Source organism: Ovis canadensis, chromosome 20 (genome assembly GCF_042477335.2).
Source record: "Ovis canadensis isolate MfBH-ARS-UI-01 breed Bighorn chromosome 20, ARS-UI_OviCan_v2, whole genome shotgun sequence".
NCBI classification, from domain to species: Eukaryota; Metazoa; Chordata; class Mammalia; order Artiodactyla; family Bovidae; genus Ovis; species Ovis canadensis.
In genome coordinates, this window is record NC_091264.1 from 33,717,448 (window position 1) to 33,743,763 (window position 26,316).

At 43.6% G+C, this 26,316-nt stretch overlaps 1 protein-coding gene across 8 annotated transcripts in view; it reads left to right on the plus strand.

The window, feature by feature from the left end:
* The first annotated feature begins 1,234 nt into the window (after nt 1-1,234).
* The window catches only part of RUNX2 (RUNX family transcription factor 2), a 253,326-nt gene continuing 228,244 nt past the window's right edge, over nt 1,235-26,316 (plus strand). For 6 of the 8 annotated variants that reach the window (XM_069562662.1, XM_069562665.1, XM_069562663.1 and 3 more), the window contains exons 1-3: nt 1,235-3,152; nt 12,003-12,159; nt 17,982-18,086. In XM_069562662.1, coding sequence (XP_069418763.1) covers nt 2,781-3,152; nt 12,003-12,159; nt 17,982-18,086 — 634 coding nt within the window. In that variant the 5' untranslated portion in view covers nt 1,235-2,780. Of the gene's footprint in view, nt 3,153-4,175; nt 4,618-12,002; nt 12,160-17,981; nt 18,087-26,316 lie in introns of those variants that run through there. The other 2 variants (XM_069562669.1, XM_069562670.1) reach the window with 1 other exon arrangement.

The window sequence follows — 26,316 nt, forward strand, 5'->3', positions numbered from 1 at the left end:
TGGGTTCTCTCATCCCGAGGAGTAGGTTGGGCAGGGGGGTGTCCTAGCAGGTGATGCAGAATGAGTCACTTAGGGACGCGGCGGCTAGGCTCGAATCTGCGGGGGTTTGGGAAGGAGAGGCGGGAACGCGGAGAGAAAACTGGGGAAGGAGAAGTCGGACGAGGGAGGCGTGGAGTTGTCGATGGGGAAAGGGAAGGTAAAAATAAGCCCCAAAGAGGAAAGACGGAGCAGTGTCCCTTGAACCCTATCCTTACCCCCGTAAGGGAGCTCGCCTAGCCTAGCCATCCCCGCCCCCGCCTCCGCTCCCACGGTTGGAAGCCCCTTAGTCGAAGGAGCATCTTTTTAGAGGGCATCTCTTTAGTGGTCCCCGAGCAGGCAACTGAAGCCCTTGATGTTCATCTTGCTCTTGAAATAGGCTCCAGAGTCCTGGACAGGCACCGGGTCCCCTCTGCCGCAGCCCCCACGCTCTCTCTTCCAGGCCCTTTCAAAGACGCAGACCCCCCCAATCGCCGGCTGGGCGCGTGGAAGCGATGTTTTAAAAACCAGGAGGGAGGGTCGTGGCAGGTCGCTACCAGGGTGAGAGAGGCGTTTGCGCAGAGCAATAAAAACGCCGATTAATGGGTATGTGAATTGGTTTAAATAAGATGGAGGGGGTTGAGAATGAGTGATGACTCAACTATCTTCCTGAATACTCCGAAGAGGAGGCACTGTAACTTTTCATTTCTTTTACAAGGTCGCTTATTACTGTGTAGTGTCAGTTACCCTGTTAGGCATCTTTGAAACGTTGGCAACGGATGATTCTTACAGACACGTTTTCAAGCTTTGAGAGGTTTAAAGGAGATTGACAGCCAGGAACTTAGAAGTACAGTTAGAGGAGGGGAAACAGCCCGGTGCCCCCTTCTTCGGGGTGCAATAGCCTCAAGCGGATTTCCCGGCTTCTGCGGGCGCCGCACATTGTTTTATTTGTTTTGAAGGCTCAGAGTTTGAGGCTGGTCGGAGACACCCACGTGCTTCTGACTCTCATCAGCGTAATGATCGCCTTAGCCAGAGTCGTGTCTATATAAACCACAAAAACCTAATCATTAGAAATCCCAGCCTCCAAAAACCACATTTTAGGTAAAACTGCTGCTTTTTTTCTGCGCTCCTTCATCCTCTCGACCACAACTTTTTGGGGGATCCAAAGTCGCTTTTTAAACCCACATTGGGAAATAAATACATAAATAAATAGCCATTGAAACATTTTGAATATTTTATTTTGTACTTTTAATTTTTTTTCCCCCGGGAGTGGTGGGGGAGAAATTAAGACCTTAGACCTAGTTTTAGATGCAGAATAGACAATAAAAGTTTGAAATTCATGGAAAACTGCTGGGGTTTTCCCCCAGCGAGGGTTTTTGCAACTTATTTTAATCATCAAGCTGACAGTTTTCCAGTGCTTAAAAAAACTCATCCTTGTTCTCTAGGAACGACTAGTTTGAATATAGAAGGAAAAAGTGTCCAACACCCACTTGCGTTTCTAAAACTATTTTGACAAGTGTCCCCTCCATCCCAAATTTTTGTGTCACTTAAGTGAAAAAAAAAAAAAGAAAAAGAAACACACCCAAACCCTGCAAAATCTTTTTTTTCCCTAGGGAGCCGCTCCGGCAGAGGTGGGGGGGGGGTAGGGTGGGGGAAGGGTGAAGAGTGCTGAGAAGTCAGCACAGACGCTCAAGAATTTTCCTTCCTCCTCTCCTGAAGTTAAAACGAAAAATAACGACAGTCAGATCAGCCAGCGGCTCTCTGGCATCTCAGCTTCAATCTCCCTGGACCAAGAAGGGGGTTCCTTGTCCTGGGAGGAGAGGGCGAGAAGCAAGAAGACGCGACCCGGCGAGATCCCGCTAGCCCGGGGCCGCCTCTCTCGGCTTCCGAAGCTGCGCGCGGCGTCCCGGGGGCTCCTTCTCGCGGCCGGCGGGCGGCGGCAGCGGCTGCGATTCGTAGCCTCGAGATCCGTTGCCCCGAGATCCGCTGCCCGCGACTTACCTCCTGGCACCTCGAAGCGCGAGGGTCAGGGGAGCTTTGCAAAAATCAGGAGGGAGTGGATGCGAGGAGGTGGCGGTGAGAGGGCGAGAAGAGGAGAAGGGAAAGGAAAGAGCCGGACCGGGGAGCCGGGCTGGCAGCCGCCGCGGGAGGAATCTGAGTGCGCAGCCGGCGCGGGGGGAGCGGCGGCCGCCGCGGAGGAGGCGGCGGCGGCGGCGGCGGCGGCAGCGGCGCGGGCGGGCGGGCGGCGGCGCGGACGCCTGCAGCCGGGTAGCTGCGCGCGGCGCGGAGCGGCGGTGGCGGGCAGCGCGCGGCGATCCTGGCCTCGGGGCTGGACTGCTGAACCCACTGGGCTCCACCGCCGGACTCGAACTGGGAGGGGGCGCCAGCGCACCCAGGACGCGGTGCCCCAGGGGGCCCCACTCCAAGTTGCTGCAGACTGAAGCCTCCCGCCTGCCCGGGCCAGACACGTCCCGGTGCTCGTTCGCAGCTGCCACCCCGGGTGTTCCAAAGGCTCCATCAAGACCTGCGCCTCTCGGGTCTCCCCAACCGCCGAGCCGACTGCTCCGCAACGCCGCCGCTGGCTCCCGTCAGACTCCGCCCGGCAGTCGGCTTCATCGAACTTGATTTCTCACCTCCTCAGCCCCATCACCTCCAGCCCCTTTTCCCCCGTCTCGCCTCCACCCCCCCCAATTTCCTCCTCCTCGCCCCTCATTTCCACCCTCCTCCCCCTCCCCCGGCCACTTCGCTAACTTGTGGCTGTTGTGATGCGTATTCCCGTAGATCCGAGCACCAGCCGGCGCTTCAGCCCCCCCTCCAGCAGCCTGCAGCCCGGCAAGATGAGCGACGTGAGCCCGGTGGTGGCTGCGCAGCAGCAGCAACAACAGCAGCAGCAGCAACAGCAGCAGCAGCAACAGCAGCAGCAACAGCAGGAGGCAGCGGCGGCGGCGGCGGCGGCGGCGGCGGCGGCAGCGGCGGCCGCGGTGCCCCGGTTGCGGCCGCCGCACGACAACCGCACCATGGTGGAGATCATCGCTGACCACCCGGCCGAACTCGTCCGCACCGACAGCCCCAACTTCCTGTGCTCCGTGCTGCCCTCGCACTGGCGCTGCAACAAGACCCTGCCCGTGGCCTTCAAGGTAAGAAACTGCGGCTGCCCCCCGCCCCCCCCCCGCCCCCGGCTCGGCGCCGCCGGACCTGCCCGCAGGCGTCTCCGAGCCCGCTGGGGCCCGGGTCCCGACCCGGGAGGCCTCCAAGGCTCGTACCTCGGTGGCTCCGACCTGAGGGACCCCCGTCTGGCCCTTTTCCTCGGGATCCCCCAGCTGGGCTCGCCGCGTTAGTGGTCCCGCACAGATGCTTCCCTCTCCCACTTGTGCCCGAAGCCACCACCTCCGCCCGTGTCCCCTCTATCCGTTCATCACCCCTCGAGCCGCCCGGCCAAAGTCCCGACCCACTCCTCTGAGCCGCTCTCCCCTCCCACAGGAATCCCCCGGTGCCCACTCTCGGAGCCGCCGCCGGGACGAGCTCCACCCCGCCCCCCACTCCTCCGGGGCGAGGATCCCCGGCGTTCTCCCCTGAGACTCCCGCGCCCCGGTCCCCGGCATCCCGGCTGAACCCGACCGCGGGCCGCCGCGCCGCCCCGCCTCGGGATTCCGCGGGCTCCTACCCTCTCCTCCCCTCCCTCCCAAACGCCCTCCGCCCGTCTCGGCGCCCCACTCTCTGACCGGCTTGCGCCGTGGCTGTCCCGGCCCCTCCCGGGCTCGGGGGCCAGTGTTAGTGGGGTGCCGGCGCCGGGCGTTCGCGCCCGGGGCGGGGCGCCGGGTGCCGGTTGCTGGCGGCGGCGCGTGGGCCGCGTTGCGGGTGTCCAAGAGGGTCCGGGCAAATTTAGGGACTCGGGGAGCAAGGGATGGGAAGGCGGGACGGGGGCGTCCTCAGCCTGCAGACCCTCGCCGATTCCCGCTGCAGAGGAAGGCGGGGCCGCCGGGGTCGCCGCGCGCCCGGAGGCGGGGGAGCCCGGGAGTCCCGGGAGCCAGACCCTCGAGTGCGAGGCGGCGCGGGCTGCTGGAGGGGGCGGGGGCTCGCCGCGCCGCGAGGCTGAAGGGAAACCTGCGAAATGCCTTCGGCTCGCCCGCCTTGAAAACTGAGGTGACGCTGTGAGATTTGCCTTATTCTTTCTTTTGAGGACTCAGACCCCAGAGGTCCCTCCCGCTTCTGAAAGGTCGTGGGAGGCTCGGGTCCGCGACCCGGGCGCCGAGGCAGTGACCACCCCCCCAGGCTGGAGAGCACCCCGCGCGCGTCCTGCGGCGGCCTCCTCGGTCCGCCTGGCCCGTTAGTTTGAGGGCGGATGTCAGCAGCCGGAGTCGCGGGCAGCGGCTCGGCAGGTTGAGGGTCCGGAGTCTCTCTGTGATGCAATTGGGGTCCCCCCGTGCCCGGCAGCCCTCGCCCCCTCGCAGAGCGCCCCGGGTTGCTGGAGAGACGAGGTACCCAGGCCCTTCCTCCTCGAGGGATTAGGCGCTTGGGATGGAGGGGGCGGTGAGCCAGACGCGGAGGAGAGGGCTCGCAGAAAGATGCTTCCGGTCCAGTCTAGCCTCTGAACCCGCGAAGGTGGGCCTGGGTCCCTTGGGTTCTGGGATTGTGGAGAGCAGGGTAAGCCAGGCCTTGGGGTGGGGTGAAGGGGGGAGGGAGGAATCCCGCCAGTTCCTCCCTTGTGGACCCTGGGGCCAAACTCCCACGGGCCAGTGGCAGTTCCCTGTTGTTGACCACCCCCCTGCGCCACGCACCAATTCAGATTCCGTGTGTGGGTGGGGTGGAACGAAAGAGGAGTCCAGGTCAATTAGAGCTGGTTATCTCGCTAGGTCTTCTATCAGAGCAGGAATCAGAATGAATTATTATGGAAAGGGGATGTTGCATTCTGAGGCAAGTTTCATTTTGCAGTTGGCTCAAGAAACGTGTGTGTGTTTTAACCGTCCCATTTACAAACCACCCATTTTGTAGGTTAAGCGTTCCTTCCTTGAAATATGGAAAGCTCAGAATATAGGTGAATCGTAGAAATGTGGGTTTTCACGTGAGAGATATCTTTTACAATTCATCGTCCAAGGGTCCAGAATTTTCTAATTAGCCTTATGTGAGAGTGGAAATTTGTTTCCACCTACCTCTCCCTCCTCCCCAAATCTCCTCAAAACACAAACAAAAAGCCCTGGATGAAAACAGCAAATAATAAAAATAAATAGATATTATATATGTAAAATGCCAGAAGTCAGGATATGAAAAAATTAAGGCTCTAGATGTTTGATATTCTGCATTCCATTAGTTTTGCTAAACATGGTTTTAAGGTATAAATGTCTTGAACTATACTCTTGCATTTATGCTGCTGAATTGATTCTGAGCATTAATACTTTGACTAGAAAGGCTCTTTTTGGCATAAAGATAGAATGCAATTTAGTTTGAGCTGTTCTCAGATGTTTTGGCTATCTTTAGGTTTTCTCATTACCACCCTTTTAAAAATATTTTGAAAATAAATTGCTTTCTCTGTTATTCATCATACTTATTTTAAATTATAGAGTAATTTTACTTTTAACCAGTAAACAAAACCATAGATAACACATGGCCATATTGAATTGAATGTTTTAATTTGTATTAACTGAAAGATAAATTGAATTAATGTAAATCTTGACTTTCATGTTTTCCCACCTCCCTAAACTTGTGTTTAACAAAATTCAAATAGTGGTGGACAGCTGACATCCACTCAGTATAGAAGTTTTGTCTCTATTGAAAATAGATGTGTAGATGCTCGGAACATCCAGATTTTGACAATATTTTTGTTTGTTTGCTTTCATCTGGATGTTAGTAAAATCAACCTCTTTTTACCTTACTTTGGAGATAAAAGCCTGTGAGCGGTAGACTTTCTAGACTCTTGCGACATAATCAAATACATCTGCAAAGAAGAAGTAATATGAAGAAGTCTCAGTTTTAAAAGTGGTGACAGCAATTTGGCTATCATATTCAGAGCTATGTACAAAGTAAATTATAGCGTTGTTGGGTAGATAGCAGACAGGTAAATATATTTAATGTAGAACTTAATTGTTGAGAAGTCTGGTATTCAAATCAATATAATATTTATTGAGCCCATATTTTATGCCTGTGACACTGAGCTCTACAAAGTAGAAGATCAGAAATGAATTCAGTAGACTGTATTTTGATATGTTAACTTAAAACAGTGCTTCAAAATGATATTGGTAGTGTATTGCATTAAGACATGTCATGTACTAGCGTTGTTCATCTGATCTTGTTTTGGAATTATACGAGAGTACTTAATACACTGACATGTAAAAGTGCAGAAACAACGTGTATGCTTTAAACTATACCAAGTTGTTTATTAGCATTATATTTTTAACAAAGTTCTGCAGTTTTGAAATGTTCAGTCCTCCCAGGTGTCAAGGAAATGGAAATAAATATTTTTAACGTTTCTCTCAGGTGTATGTCACTGAAAGCTTAAAATAGTTAAGGCATACTATTAGAGGATCCCAGGCCCTTTCTGTCTTGGGTAGTTGCAGTGATGAGAAAGCGATATGCAAATTCATTGCATTAGTTAATAGTCAGGTAGAAATAGTGGGGAGAGCGTGTTAGCCCTGTAGCCAGTAGCACCCTTGTAAGTTAGGAGTCTGTCCGCATTTTCATCCTGAAGCTTGGTGTTCAGGGTTCGTAGCTCAGTTGCTTTAAATAGCTTCAAGCTGAAACACTATGCAGAAATTTTAAGTCCAGATGTGTGTTTTAAAGTTAAAAGTAGTGTAAGACTATTGCACTGCTTTAAGTTAGTGAACACTGGTCTGTATATTTACCAGGATCATATGTTTTTCTGGCAGTGTTAAAGAAAGAAAACGCATTTTTCGATATATGATCTATTGCTCATAGTTAATTCTGCATGTTTAATAATACCTTTCAGTATTTGTCACAAGTAGGGTTTCAAAATGATGGAGCAATTTCTATTTGAAAATAATTTTTTCGGCATCATTGGCCATTTTTCTCTTCATAAGCAAGTATGTAGCTAATACCTAGTTGACGTAGTTAGTTGTATTTTCCTTACATAATTAGCGATCTTATTTTATGTTTGTGTCTTTTTAATGTAATTATACCTAAACAAAGAAAACAGCTTATTAAGCCTGTTAAAACTTTGCTAAACCTACTCTGAGCTGCTGTGCAAAACTATGTACATCATAATAGATCTCAAGTTGTTTGAAGACAGACTTATTTTTGTGTTATGCCTTTAGATGCAAGAAAAATTATTTAAAATTCAAAATTTTAGGACTGAGTAAATATAAAACTTACTGGTAAGATAATGGAAACAAATAGTTTTAGATGGAAAATAAATAAAAAATTAAAAAAACTTATATTTGAAAACAGGCATGGTAAAATGTCATTCATTATTTTTGCCCCTTTGGGATTGCTGTTTTTATCTTTTTAGAATTCCAGAATATTCATTGTTAGATGCTGTAAATCAGCTTGATACATGGCTCATGAATTTCTGGCTTAAACTGAAATAATGCCCATCAAATTTCTCTGACACATAGTATAAAAATTAAGAAATGTTATTTTATATTACATTTACTCTTTTCTGTACAGTTCAATCAAGTGTTTCTAAGTTCTAGGTTAGAGTCTAAAAGTAACTAATATTTGTGAAACTTTGTGATAGTTTATTTAAAGTTATCTTTACATAATTACCATAGGAATAAAACTTTTCCTTTTTGCAATTACTCCCTTACCTTTCTTTTTATTCCAAAGATAGATTTGGTCAGATTCTATCTTGAAAAATAATTATATTTCAATTTTGCTGCAAGTACAATGTGCCCAAGTGATATTGGTCTTGAAGAGTAATTGATTAGCGAAGACTTGACTTCTATCTATGGAAATGTCATAAGCAATTTAAATTTCCATATAATAAGACCACAAAAACAATTTTAAGGGCCTGAGTTAATTCTCCATTGCTCCTCTTTCAGAGTAGCTCACAGATGTAGTCAGAGGAACCCTCATAAAAATTTTCAATAGCATTTTTAGAGTTAAATATCCCTTTACTTTATTTTTCACAAGCTCTGTATCATGTGATTTAAATGCTTGTTATCGTGAGGTGCGCTAAATAAAGGAACTTCTTTCTCTGTTCTGAAATGTCAGGACACAAAATTACTTCCCTCTTCCCCATGAAGTTTCTTGAATTGGTAGATTTTATATTTGAAAAGCACCTAGGAAAGTAACTGTTAAAGTTTCATCACAAATTATTCTTTGCAGAACAGAACTTTTGAATTGGGTGATGTGGAAACAAAATTTTGAGTGCTAAACTAACTAGTTAAAAGGTGATTTTTGAGTGCTTTCTACCCCTTAAAATGTTTTGTATTGCTTGGGTTTGGTGCAGATGAAATGTGTAAAAATTTCTTGATTCTTTTGGTTTTCTTTTAGATAAACACAGTTGAGAATCTCCAAGGGAAACTTTTTAGCTTCAGAGATCTACTTCTTTTTTTTTTTTTTAACCCTCAAACATATGATTACACTTCTGATTGATATAAAATCAAATATATTCTCTGTATCTCCCTTTTTTTCCTCAGAAAAACATTAGTCAATCTGATGTGGTAGAGTGAATAGCAGAAAAAAAAAAAAAAGAAAACAAATAGATTTAGCTACTAAAATAGAATTCAGCCAAAACAGGAAAAGTTATCACTATATCTTGTTAGTTAGCATTTTTTTTTCCAGGCCAAGTTGTAAGCCTCATAGAAGACTCACACAATTTGTGATGACCTATTTGTTTTGTTATTAAATGTGATACATAAAACATACCATTATTTAATATGGCTATTATTATACTGCTTAAGCAAAGAAAAGTGGACTTATGTATTTCACTCTTAGGGATCTTTTCTTTCATATTTTCCCATATTGAATCAATTTTCCTTTTCTTCTAACTAAAAAAAATCCATTATATTAAAAATATGCAGTAAAATAATAATGTCCCAGAGCTCTAAAAAATCTTTATATTGGGGCAGATTTCTTCACTTTTTTTCTGGAAATTTCACCAGCCTGGAGTCAAACCCATCAGCAGTCCTATATCTCTCAACAACACCAAAAAACATCTCAGGACATGAAGTAAAGAATTACATATTGAATTGAACCCTTTAAGGATGCTTATAAGGAAAAGCCTGTGTTTAGCACACAGCCGACTTAGAACAGAAGTTAGCCTGCTCATCTTACTAAAAGCACATCATTATAATTATACTCTATACTTATGGTATATCTTCTACATTTTACAGACTTAAAAAAATTATCTCCAGTTTATGTTGGAAAACTGTAGTTTCAGGAGATGAAGTTACTTGCGATCATGGCAGAGGGGTAATAAAGGTGGGGGTAAAGAGGAGGGTCTCTTGATTTTTGGTGCATTAATTCTCTTCTAAAGAGTCCAACTTTTCTGCCTTCCTTAATACACTTACTGGTTCCATATTTACTTTGACATAGAAAGCCACACAGCAGGTGTTAAAACACAATATGCTGAGTGTAAAAAATGTCAAGCATTCAAATGAATACTGGCAAACACAGTCAGTTATTTCAGTATTTTTCAGATGTGCACATTTTTGGCCTTGTGAATTTGAAAAGTTGATGAGTGCCTTGCCCCCGTCAGGGGTACTGCGTTACCTGTGTTCAGTAGCCGCTTGAGGCACTAGATCAAGTATGCAGGAAGGAAGTCATGCTCTCATGGGATTTACCCTTGACCTGGGAGACTTCTCAGATTGAATAGAGTAACCGTATATTCCGGGTAAAGGACAGTGGGCATGATTCCCTCTCCTCTGGGACGGAAAAAGTTGTCAGAAAACTAGTTTGGAGCAAGGGCATATTGCCTCTAGCTGGGAGTGCTGACTCAAACTTTAACTGGTTCTCTCACGGACTGTTGGCGGTGGGACGTGATGCTCTTTATGGAGCTCTTTCATTTATTCATTTCAAAAATATTTATCAAACACTTAGTCTGTGCCAGGCACTGTTTTGGGAGCTGAGAACAGAGTGGTGAACAAGGCAGATAAAGGCCCCTGCCTCTTGTAATTTCTAGTCTCATATAATCTGGGCCCCTAGAGAGAGTCTCTTAGCTTTGGGCTAGCGTATCAAAGGGAGTATGATGGTCATTCTTATATGTACATTGAAATGAGGATTATTTGAGTACAATGGGATGCTATAGAAGTGGGTTCTATAATTTGAGGACAGCTTTAAGATTTTAAACCGAATAGCAGAGTATTAAAGGAGGCATGGATTTCTTTGGTGGCTCAGTTGGTAATGCATCTGCCTACAATGTGGGAGACCTGGGTTCAAGACCTGAGTCAGGAAGATCCTCTGGAGAAGGAATGGCAACCCACTCTAGTACTCTTGCCTGGAAAATCCCATGGATGGAAGAGCCTGGTATGCTACAGTCCATGGGGTTGCAAAGAGTCAGGCACGACTGAGTGACTTCACTTTAAAGGAGGCATAGAACTGAGAAACCCTAAAAGAACAGTAAAGGTGAAAAAAATATTGACTTTTTTTTTCTTTTCTTTTTGTTTGTTGGGTTGTTTCCCTGGCTGGAGCCAAGGGCAGAGCGGAGGGGTGTTGGCACAGGCTTCCTTGGTGGGGGAAAGGCAGTTCTAAAGTATAGTGATCATGTCTGTTTCATCATGCTGTAAGAAATCTGTTTTAATGAGAGTTATGTACGAATTGTATTGGGAGCGTGGAATTAAATGCTTTGGTTTGCTTTATGGACATCTTGACAAAAGAGGGGAGAATGGAAGGATGAGGGTAATATTTGCCAGACAGGCAAGCACACGTGGGTATTGTCATTGGAGGGTGAAGGGGTTACTGTAGTTGGAGCCTTGGCTTACTCACTGCAAGGGCATCTGGAAGCCGAATGAGCAAGAGATGGAAATCATCTGAATATTATAGGATCCTGGAAGTTAGCTGTGAGAAAGGATATTATTAAGAGGCAGGCCCTTGGTAATAGGTTTAAAAATAGTGTGTTTTATGTATGACAGCAAAGACTCTGCACCGACAGTCCCTTCTGGGCTCCATGTTAATCAGAGGCACCTATTTGCAAGTTAGCTGACCCTGGTTAAAAATGTGTTCCCTGGCAGCAGTGAAAAATGTTTATTAGCCTCAAAGACTGATTATTCTGGATCTTGACTTTTCTGAGTTAGTCTGCTGCAGGCTAACTGCTGAAGATTAAGGAGGCAAGTGTGTCATTCCAAGATGGCAGATGGGATGAGACAGAAGTTTGGCTAAAGGTGCACTTTCTGTCTGTACCACTCATGTGTCAGTGATCATTTTCAGCCTGTTACATGTCTTTATTCCTGTACCTAGACTTTAAGCTCATGATAGGTTTGTATATTCCAATGGATCCCACTGCAGAGTGGGCATTCTGTCATGATTTGCAGTGTGATTGAACGCTGAATATCCAGCTCAGAGTAAGTTGATGAAATGTAGTTCTGGATACCATACCACATTTAGACTTCCCTGTAGTCAAGAACTGTAAGGTTTCCCCTAAATATCTTATCCCATGGAGCTGACCACACTTCCTTTTTTTGGGTGGGGGCTATGATCTGGCTGAGACCACACCTCGGGGAGCTCCACACTGCAGACAGGCAGTGCCTTAATATGTACGATGCAGTCTGCACGTGGGGCATCAGCTTTCCTTCTGTGGTATAATTCCTATGGACAACTTAACATGGGGATTTAATAAAAATGTACATGTATTCTGTGAAGAGTCCAACAACAAATGAAGGAAACTTTTGCATGCCTTTGAAATGGGTGGGCCCTGAAACGCTGGTCTGTTTGAAGTGGCATCCGAACCCGTATGCAGATGCCTCGTTCCTGTCTGCCATTCCTGGACTAGAGCACTAAGTCCTGATACAATGCATCCTTTACGATGAGACTATATTCTCAGTCCTTCAGCTTTTCTGAGATGCCATTATTGCTGCTATCTTTCCTGTTTTATGTAGGTGGTAGCCCTCGGAGAGGTACCAGATGGGACTGTGGTTACTGTCATGGCGGGTAACGATGAAAATTATTCTGCTGAGCTCCGAAATGCCTCTGCTGTTATGAAAAACCAAGTAGCAAGGTTCAACGATCTGAGATTTGTCGGCCGGAGTGGAAGAGGTAGGTCTCTGATTTTTCATATGGATAATGGAATAAACACTTTAGGATCCTCTGATGAAATGTAGGCTAAGTCTGTATACAAATCAGCACCTTCTACTGAATAGAATTACTGAAAGTTTTCTTTAAATACGTCCAGATGAGGTTGAGTGTTTTAGTGAGTACTCAGGCCTTTTTCATTTGTTTTATGATATTGAAAATTCAAACAATGTTTTCAGAAGGACCAGTTCCTAATTTCACTGGGTGTGAGCATATGAGGTGGAAGGAAGAACAGTTGGAGGTTCAAGTTCTGAGTTATGAGGAGCCAAATAACTGAGTACATTCAGTGGCAAAGGGCAAAGAAAAGGGAGTGCATTGGATCAATTTCCTGGTAATATCAATTTTGCTCTAAGTTGTAGCAAGGACAGCTAGCATAATGCTCTTCACTTGTCACATATGTTACCTCTGTAGGATTTAATTTACTCCTATAGGAACTTATTTAAAAATCATAGGCTTTTATAGAAGGCTTTTCATTTGAATAAGTGAATAATGTATTACTTATGTTAGAATGACTATGTGGAATTGCCTAGACAGATGAATGATTGGGACTCTAAATATTTCCACATTATTTAAGAGTTTCCACCATCCATACCCCCCATTCAGATATTAGGAATCTTTAAAAAGATCATAAAAGAGAAAATAATCCCTTTTAGGGTTTTTGTAGCTGTTTCATAAATGCAGTTAATATATTTTTTTAAAAGTCTCAAAGAAAACCAGTATTTTGGCTTTTATTTACTTATTCTATGGCAAGACTTTTAATCATCATTCATTGGAAGTTTTATGTTCATTTACTGATTGATTGAATCTGACATTTCCATTTTAAGTATTTTGATGAGAAGAGGGAAAATAGACCACTTTAGGACTGGAGTGAAATGAATTATAAATAAATTATAAAGACCTGTGGAATGACTTTAACCCAGGTTTGTGTTAGGAAATGAGAAGCATCAATTTTTAAACCATGTCCAATAATTGCCCTTTAGTTTGGATCAGATGTCAAATTATTACCATTGTAAAAACTTGATAAGGGAAATTCATGCAAGACTGTTTCCGGTGAGTAGTTTTAGTTTACTTTCTAGGAACAGTGCCAAGAAGTTGTACTTTTTAACTTAAAAAAAAAATGATGCATGCTAATGAGATACTGTCACTGAAGATTTGAAATAAAATGAGAGCCTCTGGTAGAATCAAAACTCAAGGGGTTATCTTTGCATCAGGTTTAGTTCACTTTCATTAAAAGGGAAAAAAAGATACATCCTAGTCTCACTCTTGACTGATTAGGTGTAAAGTATGTATGCGTGTTTATTCATTTTTCCCCTTGGTTACTGTGCAGGCCTACTGTACAATTCAAATTTCTTTTTTTCTTGTAAGAAGAGAAATTTGAACATGATGTATCTTCTGAACCTATATCTATCTTCTGAAGGCATCTTTCTTCTAATGTAACATTACTTTGTTGAATTTTAGTGTTTAAAAGACCAGGCGCTATACATCATTTTACAGATACAAACTAGATTTTTCATTTATCTTGCTTTTGTATGATATAGATGCTGCATAACTTTTCTCTGATCAGTTTGAGTAGAAACTATGGCAAAGTGATAGTGTACTTTGTAAACCCTCAACATATTTATTTAAGAAACTTCAAAGGGAAACAAAGGGTGTGCACTGTTTTACTATATTGGCTTTCTGAGTTTTGGCTGGTTTCCCAAATAGCAATTTTTATATTAAAAAAAAAAAAAGACAGACTTAACTGCTTGCAGACTTTTCACGCATGGAAGATGAAGAAAGCTTCTTTTGATGAAGTGTAATTATGTCCAAACAGAGCTGACCCCCTCCCCCTATATTTCTTATGATCTTAACTGAAGAAAGTAGGATTTTTCCTTTGAAGCAGCCGGGACTTGGTGGAGGATCTGAAATGCCACAGTCTGCTGCCAGAGGCAGGATGGAGAAATTGGTCCAGACTTGTCTTCGAGACTTAGATTGGGGGTGGGGGGAGCGAGTGGAGAGAGAAAGAAAAATTGATGTATCACTAATAATAGATTTTTAAATCAGGACATTAATATTATATGAAAGGACACAGTAATATCAAGCTGAAATGAAGAGGGGAAAAAGGACAGAGAATATTGATGAGATACTACCCTTTGAAAAGAAAAAATGGGTCAGTTCTTCAGTGGCAGGAAATCCTTTAACCTGCCTGTGTACCTGACCTGCTTCTAACAGTCCCTTTCCAGCTTCCTCTTTGATTTTCACACTTCTTTATTTCTCTCAAGTTTTAAAGTCTGGGTCAACAAGATGCTGCCATTGTATTCGCTGCCCAGCTATTTACATTTTCTATTTTCGGTAGCATTAAAAAATGAAAAACCAGCAAGTTCCTCAAATGCTACATTTTTTTCATGGGTAGAAAGATACACTCTCAGGAATTAGAAAAACTGTTTTCGATTTATAAAGCAGTAACATGGCTACTTACTCTGGCATCATGGGTTATCCGAGGACCACAGCTTTTCGAAGTGCTTTGGAATACGAGTAGAGCATCCGTGAAACTTGCATTCAGTGCAGAGTGGCTTACATTTTTAAATTGTCTTTTCACTTTTTCTCTGTTATATTTTAAGCCAAGTATGGAAAGTGACTTCGGTCTTTAAGTTTTCTTGGTGTGCTTCCTCACTTTTGATGTCAAGCGAGTTGCTTTTAATTTACAAGCACTTCTAAACACCTGTAGTGTGCAGAGCATGGTACTTTGTCAATTCTGGATACAATCTGTGCTTATAGTCTTAACTTTCCCCACTATTTCTGACAGCCCCTCGGGCTAGGTTAGAATTGTCTTTCAATGACAGGTCCTATGTGTATCTCAGAAAATATATGACTTGAGGACATAATGCAGAACTAGTCCCTAGATGAAGCTAAGGATGCTACAATGAGTTGTCTAACGAGTGCTAGCTCCCTAAGTAAGAGCTGCACTTTTTATCACTTATGGAGAGTAGTAAACAATGGGATTTGGATTTTTTTTTTTAAATTTAAGGGAGGAAATCATGAATACTCATGTAAACATTTGACTTCAGAAATGTATCACTGTTTATAGGGACGAGAGCAAATGACCCAGTTGGGTGATAGTTTCTGGAACCATTAGGTTCACGTTCCTTCTGAAGGGGCAATAAGAAGTGGGAGGAACCGCCTTGTCTTTTGTTTTAGTTGTTAAAGTACATCTTGATTCTTAGGATTTGATTTTAGAAGACTTCAGTCAGACTTTCATATTGGTTTCCTTTCTCTCAGACCCAACTCTTTTTAAAATGAAGTCTTTATAGAAAGGCAGTTCTGATGTGAACATTGGATGGTGAATTTTATATTTCACCTTCTTTTGTTCCTATGTGAGGTGTTTCTATGAATTGTGGAGAAGCATCAGTGCATTTTAATATCCAGAGTACATTGTGAAAGTCTCAAACAGCAGTGTTCTCAGAAGTGTTTTAGGTAAATTCACGGGCACTGTCTCTTGCGGTTATTAAGAGTCATTAAGGACAATTGAGACGTGTACATCCTTGGTTTATGAAGATTCGTGCCATGGATGACAACTGTCTTCTAAGCACCACTCTTGAAGCACTGTTAGAAACACAGTCCTGGCTCACAGGCCATTGATCCAACCCAGAATGGATTTTTTTTTTTATTATGGTTTAATGCAAATTAACTTTCAATCTAGGAGTTCAGCCCATTCACTCCTCCAGATCTTCCCATTGTTTTAAGGTCCTGATCTGGATCCAGTGACTTCCTATTTGACTTTCTAATCTCCATTTCTGTAGGCTTTCAGTTTTCTGTGAGTAGTTCAGACTCCTGGCTGCCTTATTCTTCTGGTTAGTCTTAATGTTTATAATAAATCCTTTGTTCCCTAACCAGATAATTAAATTTCTTAAATCCATATAACATTCAATATATAATGGATAAAATACAGAATATCAGTGACGCTTTAAAGATAGATGATTTCATCATTCTGGCTGACATACTTCATTAGTAGATTTATATTTGTTTCTTGGTCTGATAGAGCTGTTTGGGACACGTAGCAATAAATTACCTATTAGTTTCTAAAAATCTTCTCTAACAAAGTCAAAAAGAAGAGTATTAATTTTAGGGTCTGGAAGACTTGGTTTCAGATCCTGATTTTTTTCCACTTATTAGTTGTGTGGTTAAATTAGTAAGATTCTCTGAGCTTCGGTTTCCTTATTTGTGAAATGAGGGTGATAAACCTGAGTGGGTAAGATTAAATGAGATAATGTGTATGAAGTGACTGGCACTTCACTGGTTTCTAATCAATATTCATTTTCGTCATATTTCCCTCCCCCTCCCTTTCTCTCTTCCCTGCTGCTCCCGCCCCCCTCCCCCCTCCCCCCCCCAGCCCCTCCCCGTACCTTCTTGGCCTCAGGGTAGCCAAAGAGACTTAAAACTATATATGCCTAGCAACAAATGATATGTGTCTTAAACATATTTTAGGAACTTACATGGTCTGGGTTGAAAAGAAAACCCATTCACTGGAGTTGACAGCCAAAGGCCTGTTCTACATTAAGCCTCCTCTACAACCTGTCCCATATTAAGCTTTGAAAAGATTGCATTAAACTCTGTGTTGCTACATATTGTTTAAGATTTGTGTTTTGATTTCATACCCTCTGCTTTCAGTAAAGGGAAAAACAGTCTTTGACCAAAAAAAAAAAGGCAAAAGGAAAGGAGCTTTTCAAAGCTCTGTCCCAGGAGCAGGCTAAATGAATTCTCTGGCCTGAGATTGCTGAATGTTTTATTGAGTCACTGCTTCACGCCCACCTTTTCCTGTCTTGTAACAGTTTGCAGTTTTGACTATCTGACATGACTAACCGTCGCAAATCTAACTGATTACAACTGTCAGTGAGTCTGGGTAGCAGAGTCTGGTATCTTCTTCTGGAGAAAGCAAACAGCCAGATCTGCACCCAAACTTTTCCCCATCATTTTTGCCATCCTTCGCCCTTCCAACCCCCCACCCCAACTTCATCACCTTTTTTTAGCTCATTAATTTGAAACATCAAATGTACTTTTTCAGTGAAGCACAACCTCTGCTGAAAGCAAGCATTCATATTTACACTGGGAGATGTCATGTACATTTACCAAAAGTAAGTTACTGTCAGGGAGTCATTTTAAGATGGCTCTTAGATGAGGAGGTATGTTAGGGAAGGGGTGGGCAGGGAGGAGAAAAACTTTGTTCCAGTAATGATGAAATCATCATACCACAGGCACATTAAGGCCAGGACGGGAGACACTGGCTCCTGTTAAAATGATTCCCATAAGAATCTTACTCTTTCATCTTCTCATTGTAGTGCAGTTAAGCAAATGAAATGCTAAAGCCATGTGAAGTCAATAGCATAATCAACAGTGATTTAGTATTGTTCTCTCACGGGGTCATGACCTAATCCTAAATAAAGACTTCTAAAATTGTCTGCTTGGATGTGTTCCTGATGTTGTAGAAAAACTGAAAGCAGAGAGAACCCTCTTCAAGTGGTCCAGAGTTTTTGTTTGCATTAGAGCTCTTGCTACTGAGCAACTCTTTTTTGAAATTGGAGCCTCCCTGTACAAGACTGCCATGAAGATGAGGATTTTAGTGCTCATGAGCTTAGTAACTCCCTAAAGTGGCCATCAGAGGGTTTCTCATTAGAGTAAGGAGTCTTGACCCTTGTTCGTGTTTGGTTACTTCTTCCAAGATGCTTAAGTGCAATGTAGACATTATTACTGCCATTATATCAATACTGTCTTTTTATATTCACTGTGGATTTCCCCTTTTCTATCTGCAGGCAAGAGTTTCACCTTGACCATAACTGTCTTCACAAATCCTCCCCAAGTAGCCACCTATCACAGAGCTATTAAAGTCACAGTGGATGGACCCCGGGAACCCAGAAGTAAGTGCTTGCCTTCCTGTTGGAAATGGGAATAGAATTTGTGGAGACCCTGTGAGGAATTTATCCAAGATAAATTAGTGCTACTTTCACCTGAAGAGTTACTTTGCCAAGTTTGCTATCTGCATATGTTTTTACGAGGGGCAATTAGATCTTCACAGTTAGTGGAAAATCAAATTACACTTTTCACCTTTGCCTCAAAATTGCTAAGCCCAACATAACTTTGTGAATTTCCGTTACTGTAAGTTTTTTTGCTAAAAAAATTCTGCTCATCCACTGGACACAATAGATGAGGCAGAACAGACCCACGAGAGCTGAGGAAGAAAACAATAAACTGCAAAATCCTGAGCTTAGTCAAAAAGCTTTTGCGTGTGTTTCCCATGGTCTAAGAATGTGTTTTAACTTTTTAACTCGCCCACTCAGTTCCCTTTATAGAGAGCACACTGCTTAATTACAAAGAATTTATTTGCAAATGATAACTTGCTTGATTGTTACAACACTGTTGTTTGCTCATGTTCTAGTAATTGCCATAGATAGTTTCTTTAGCAGATAGAGTCAAGCCAGGTTTAAATCCACCTTGGTTTTTCTGTCTCCTGGGACATCTGGAAGGTTGAACCAGCATCATTTGAAGGCAGTGCCCATCATCCATTTGGGCTAATATGCATTTTCCTCTTAAATCTAAATTAAAACAGGTTTGCTCCCCCCTCCACCCCTAAAACTGATTTGAACATACTTACCAGAGCCGAATTTAAATATGTTTAAGGATTAAAGATTATTTGATATAAACAAACTTAAAAATTCCGTGCCAATGGAAACATCATACAGAACTCCGCCTTTGATGAGTGAATCCACTGGAGATGTAGCCATTGTGTTCGGAGAGTTTAATTTGGCTTGTGGTGGAGGGACAGCTGGCAGAAATCTTTGTTATATAATGATACACCTGCCAAGACAATGGCATAGCTTTTCTGCTCCTAAATCGAGAGCAAAGGGCTGGTGAAGTTTTGCCTCCCTTCTGCCCCTGGGGCCGCCTGTCCTTGAGCCATGGGAAGACGTGTTGCCTTCCGCTCCTCTCGCACGGTCTCTTCTCACGAAGGCTGACTGCTCAGCCAAGCTAGGGAGGTTTCCTGCCTGAAAAGTCAGTCTTTGAGGTTCTTCTTTTCTCCTTCTTGCATGTGTATGGCGTTCTTCTAGGTTTCTCAGCAATGAGAGCGCTGGCTCTGTCTGCTCAGGTTAGGAGTGTCCTGTTAGGCGGTGGCCACACACACATCTCTGGCTGCCCCGTCTCTGGTCCTCAGGGTCAGCAGTCACGCAGTGCAGGTGAGTGGATCAGCCTAGGGCTATCTGGCCTGATTTCGGATTTTTGCCTGACTTTTCTGGACCACTCTCCATCTGGAACGATGGTTTAGGATGGAAGACATCTAACATTTTCTCTGATTAGCCCCCGAGTTCCTGAAAAGGCAGGGACATCCCTCTTAATAATGCACCAAGCAGGATGGTAGTCTTTTCATGTTTAACACGACTAATACTTATCTTGTAAAGATGTTTCCTGCTGATCTCAGCTGCTTTTCTCAGTTCTTGGAAAAACCATCATTGTGTGTGTGTGTATGTCTCTCTCTCTGTGTATATCTCCAGATGCTCACAAGCTGATGCTCAGACTTGATGGTTGGGAGAGGAAGCAGGGGAAGGTGGGTGCTGCCTCATTCTGAAAGTGGTGACAAAAAGAAGGAGGTAGAATAGCTTTGGGAGAGTCACTTCTCTTTCAATCAAGGGTAGTATCACCTCATTCCCAGGAGGCCATTGGCAGAATGAACAGTTGCTAGGCTCAGTCCCTGTAAAGACAGAGAACTAGTATTGTAAATTAAAATAAAGTAAAAAAAAAAAAAAAAGGACAGAGAACTGCTCTGAAAGCAGTGAGAGTTAGGGATAGAGCAGCTAGTATGCATGTGACCTGAGTTTAGGCTTTTGATGCTGCTGAAGGTGCTGGGGAGAAGCAGATATAGAAATCGGGTGGCGGACCACTGCTCTTGATCTGCTCACAAACCAAAAATATCTGTGGAGATGCGATGTCGTTTCTCTGACATCACAAGGTGACTGGCCAAACTCAGTGTCTGGCTGTGTCTGGTATCAGTAACGTTTTAATCCTACAGCCTGTATTCTCGGTCCGGGGTTATTTCCTTCTGCCCTGCTCTTGGCTGTCTGAGCATTGAATGTTTTGTAAGTAAAACCCTCTTCTCAATATTGTTCTTTAGTTTTGAGACTCCCAGGTGTGGAAAATGCCCAAGATTTTAAATTTCCTTCAACTGTGAGTTGAAGGCTTTTAATTGATAGGTGTGTGTATAATGTTAAATGAAGACTCCTCTAGAACATGAGTTGGCAGACTTTTTTTTGTAACATGCCGGATAGAAAATGATTTCAACTCTCTGGGTCCTATGATATCTGCCACAGGGACTTAACTCTACCAATGTAGCTCAGAAGCAGCCTTCAACAATACATAAACAGATGGTAGTGGCTGCATATCAATAAAACTTTATTTACAAAAATAGGTTGGGGGTGGTCAGATTTGGCACACAAGTTGTGGTTCGCCAACCACTGCTCTAGACTTCAAAGTGGCTTATTTTCTCAACCGTTAACAGAGAAGAGCTTTAGGAAAAGGCTTTCCTGAGGGGAGAAAAAACAAAAGACAGTGAATTCAATTGTTTTAGCATCTTCTCCCACAAAATTTTAATTCTGTAAGTAATGGTTGTCATTGAAAGACTGTACGTCTGTTTCTTACTGCGAAAGTTTGAAGGGATTGAGTATTTTTGCTCTCTTGGTCCTGTTAATGGAATTTCACTCCTTCTTTAGAAGATACAGTATAAGTTGAAAAGACTACTTTGGGCAGATGAGCTGTTTGTACAAGGACAGGTTCCAGGTTAACTGGTTGGGTCTTTACTCAGCAACAGGACAGTGATTAAGGGTGTGGGCTTTTGCATCAGGCTGTCTGGATTGAAAGCCTGGGATGCCGCCATTCACCAGTTGTGTGGTGATAGGCAAGTTACCTAAGTTCTCTTGGCCTCAGTTTCCTCCTCTGTTAAAGTGAGAAAAATAATTAATAATAAAGTGAGAAGACTAATAATAGTATCTTCCTCATCCATTGCTGCAAAGATGTTAAGTGATGTCGTGTATCTAAAATGCACAGCCCAGGGACTGTCGGGCAGTAAGTGCTCAGTAAGCATGAGCTATTATTACATCAGTTTCAGCGTCAGAAGTTTGCTGTAGTTTTTGCTTAGAGTACACTTCCAGGAAATAGATACCATCTAGCTTCTGTTCTCTCGGGTAATTTTTTTTTTCTTGCAGATGGCTTTACTAATTTCTGCTTATTAGTAAATGACACTAATAAGTGTTATAAATTGTGCTGGAGCAGGTATTCATGCTGCCTGGGGACAGCTGGGCAGAACTGATGATAAACAGCTTGTTCGCAGCAAAGTCCAAGAGAGGATGCGAGGGCACTGATGCCGCCCTCGGAGGCCCCACTTATCAGCCCATCTGCCAAGGCTTGCTTTTCACTCAAAAAATCAGAAAGGTTTCATCCTTCTATGTTTTCTGTCTCTGGCAGCTGAACGGGTACTGTCACATCACAAACAACTCCTCCTCTTAATATACACATCTGGGGCTGGCAGTTGGACGAACTTCATAAGAGCGCATGATCATCACTCATTACAAGATTAAAAAGTACCCCATGGCATCATTGATGTTTTTTAACTTTGATCTTTTGCAGTTGTGATTCATCTCAGTTATAAAACTTCCCTTTAAAGGAACACAGCCGATGACTTATTAGAACCTTCATCTTAAGTAGCGTAAACATGAGAACGGTACACATCTTTACAAAATGCCATTTATTTTCTCTGCCGGCTTATCAGTTTAAGACATGACATCATACTTAAGATCCCAAATTTGTCAGCCTTGTGTTTAGGCAAGGCATTTTGACCTTCTGTTGGCAAGTTAGCTCTGAAGAGGTACTGCCGTATGTTCACCAGCAGAAGTCAGTGGAGCAGCAGCCGCTCCAGTAATGCGTTTGGATGCCCAACTCATTCAAACATCAGCTTCTATTAGGATCTTTTGTTCCATGCATGCAGTCGCTTCCAACTGCAGTCCTTTTGAAAGAACTTGTCCAGGAAGGTGAAATCTTGCTCAGTGGTGTCATATTCTACTGTTGCGGTTCTGAGTTAAGGAGGAAGAGTGATGGAAGGTATTATTGGCTGTGCAGAGGATGGAACAAGTAAATCACCCTGCACAGTCGGAAGTCTTTCTGTTCTCTTGCTGCTCCGTCAGGTATCTATTGCTAAATAACAAGCCATCCCCAAACACAGTGGCTTAAAATAGCCACCAGGGAATTCCCTGGTGGTCCAGTGGTTAGCCCTCTGTGCCTCTACTGCAGGAAGCCCAAGTCTGATCCCTGGTCAAGGAACCAAGATCCCGAAAGCTTCCTGGTGCAGAAAAAAGTAAAAAAAAAAAAAAAAAAGAAAGAAAGAAAAGAAAGAAATAGCCACCAGTTTATTATTTCTCACAACTCTGTGGGTTGACTGGGGTTCATCTGGATGGGTTGTCTATGGTCTTTCTTGCAGTAAGATGGCAGCTGGTGCTGGAACATCCTGATGGTCTTAGGCCCTCGTCTGGTCCCTTCATGGGGTGACTGGAAGGTTACACTCAGCAGGAAGGAGGCGACAACTGGGCCTTTCTCTCTCTCCTATAGTTCCAGAGCCTCACCTTCTCCATGTGGCCTTTTCTATCGGAGTCTGACTTCTTACGTAGCAGCTCAGGGTTCCTTTGGGTGCAAAAGTGGGAACTTTCAGGGCTTTCTAAGGCTTCTTAAGGCTCAGAATTGGAGTAGAGTCACTTCTTACATATTCTATTGGTTAAAACAAGATACATGTGCAGCCTGGGCTTGAGGGGAAAAAAATCTTGCAAGATGAATGATGGGGATGGTGGCTCACTGGATCACCAATGTCACCTACTTCCATAAGTGCTTATATCGGAAATATCATTGCTGCCACAGGAGAAATGATTTTTTGAGGTACCATTTCCTGAAAAGTCTTCTGACTTTTTATTCTGGAAGACATCTGAAGTTCTTCAAGGTCACTCCAATTTCCAGTGCTAGTAGCTTCACTCTGAATTAAACCAGTTTGGTAATTACCAGATGAATGAGGGGTGGGTGATACCTTGTGGCGCTTGGTATCAGCAGGTCAACAGCAAGTCAAGTCAGATCAGTCCTCTTATGGGAGAAGAATATTAGATATTTGAACATAAAGAGGTTATTTGCCTTGCTTGGCAGCTGGGCAAATCTGTAGCCAAAGTATCTTCAGTTCAGTTCAGTCGCTCAGTCGTGTCCGACTCTTTGTGACCCCATGAATCACAGCACACCAGGCCTCCCTGTCCATCACCAACTCCCAGAGTTCACTCAGACTCACATCCATTGAGTCAGTGATGCCATCCAGCCATCTCATCCTCTGTCGTCCCCTTCTCCTCCTGCCCCCAATCCCTCCCAGCATCAGAGTCTTTTCCAATGAGTCAACTCTTTGCATGAGGTGGCCAAAGTACTGGAGCTTCAGCTTTAGCATCATTCCTTCCAAAGAAATCCCAGGGCTGATCTCCTTCAGAATGGACTGGTTGAATCTCCTTGCAGTCCAAGGGACTCTCAAGAGTCTTCTCCAACACCACAGTTCAAAAGCATCAATCCTTCAGCGCTCAGCTTTCTTCATAGTCCAACTCTCACATCCATACACGACCACAGGAAAAACCATAGCCTTGATTAGACGGACCTTAGTCGGCAAAGGAATGTCTCTGCTTTTGAATATGCTATCTAGGTTGGTCATAACTTTTCTTCCAAGGAGTAAGCGTCTTTTAATTTCATGGCTGCAGCCACCATCTGCAGTGATTTTGGAGCCCCCCAAAATAAAGTCTGACACTGTTTCCACTCTTTCCCCATCTATTTCCCATGAAGTGATGGGACCGGATGCCACGATCTTCGTTTTCTGAATGTTGAGCTTTAAGCCAACTTTTTCACTCTCCTCTTTCACTTTCATCAAGAGGCTTTTTAGTTCCTCTTCACTTTCTGCCATAAGGGTGGTGTCATCTGCATATCTGAGGTTATTGAGATTTCTCCTGGCAATCTTGATTCCAGCTTGTGTTTATTCCAGTCCAGCATTTCTCATGATGTACTCTGCATAGAAGTTAAATAAGCAGGGTGACAATATACAGCCTTGACGTACTCCTTTTCCTATTTGGAACCAGTCTGTTGTTCCATGTCCAGTTCTAACTTGCTTCCTGACCTGCATACAGATTTCTCAAGAGGCAGGTCAGGTGGTCTATGGATCCTCAGATGAACAAGCCTGGTGGTTTTATGCTCTCTATCACTCAGCTTAACAAATTCTCCCTTGCCAGTACACCTGCAAATCTGATTCCTAATGCACATGAATGGGTTTCTAAGAGCTTCCATGTGCTATGCCCCAGGGAAGTAAATCATAGTTACCCTCCAGGAGAGACCAAAGCCATCATCTGTATCTTTGCTACTGGGACACTTTTGGTCAGTGCTGGCCACCTACCCGTCCTGAGCTGGGGAGAAGGGGAAAGCCCTGCCTTTTCTTTCCCACGATCTGGCTCCTTTCCTGCAGGCTTGGAGTGCATGGCTGCAGCACTGCTCTGCTTAACTCCTTTTATGACTTCAGCAGGGCTAGTGCTTAGGGGATGGAGAACCTCTCTGGGTGTGCAGGATGTCCTGTGTGTTTCAGGGCTGTCTCAGCGCTCTGCTTCACCAACTTGTCAGGCTTATGTCCTGCAGCGAAACTGTTTTCTTTTCCTGCTTGCTTCTTGTCACCTGTGCCCAGTTCATTGCACATTTTTAATTCTTTAGAGAACATTTTATTATTATTATTCTGTTTTCAGAGGTTTTACCTTATAAACTGAACATTTAAGACAGACTTAAATAAAACAGTGATCTGGGCCCTGAAGCATCTCATTTTTCTCCCATGCTGTTCCACCCAGTTCTTTTAAAAAAATTTGTTTTTAATGAATATTAAAAATTTCCATAAAGACTCTTTTTGTTCAAGTTTAAAATACTGTTGTTGTTCACTGTTCTTTAGTTGCTCAGTTGTGTCCGACTCTTTGCGACCCTGTGGACTGCAGCATGCCAGGTTTCCCTGTCCTTCACCATCTTCCAGATTTTGTTCAAGCTCATGTCCGTTGAGTCAGTGATGCCATCCAACCATCTCATCCTCTGTTGCCCTCTTCTCCTTCTCCTGTCAGTGTTTCCAAGCATCAGGGTCTTTTCTAAAGAGTCTGCTGTTCATATCAGGTGACTGAAGTATTGGAGTTTCAGCTTCAGCATCAGTCCTTCCAGTGAATGTTCAGTTTAAAATATATCTTTCATTTATTTGTTTAATTTTTGTCCATACCCTGCAGCATGTGGGCTCTTACTTCCCTGATGGGGGGTCAAAAGCATACCCTCTGCATTGGACGGTGAAGTCTTAACCACTGGACCACCAGGCCAGTCGCCCTCTCCAGTTCTCCAGCCCCAGAAAGGGTGGCAAGAATCATGGTCTTGGCATTCACTATTCCTCTTTGCAGATGGCGTCAGTGGCAGCTGGCTTTTATCCTCCACTGCTCTTCACCCTGGTTGAGTGTAGGAACAGACTTTTAATGGTGCCTGGCCCATGATCTTTGCTTATTTATCAGTGGTGGATGCTGATATAGAGCTTGGTCAGATGTGAAAAAGGACGGGAAACATGTGAAGTGTGTTGGATGAAGGGACAGCAAAATTGTTTTAAAGCTGTTTGATTTGTCTGGACACAGTTTGTATGTTCACATTCTTGCTGTTTGTATAGACAATTTGAGAAATGCTTGATAAGCCTCGTACCACATCCCTGATGCCACAGGCCTGAATTTTAGTCTCTGGTTGGAAGTGTTAGTTAAAAAAAAAACAAACCCTTAACATTTTTTAAATGCGAAAACAATTTTTTTATTGAATGAAAGATTCTTTAAATTCTATAGGGCTTTATGATTTTCAAATGTTTCACATACATGATGTTTTTTAAAGACTTTTTTTTTTAATGTGGACCACTTTTTAAAGTCTTTGTTGTATTTGTTACACTATTACTTCTGTTTTATGCTTTGATATTTTGGCCACCAGGCATATGGGATCTTAGATCCCCAACCAGGGATTGAACACACACCCCCTGCATTGGAAGGTGAAGTCTTA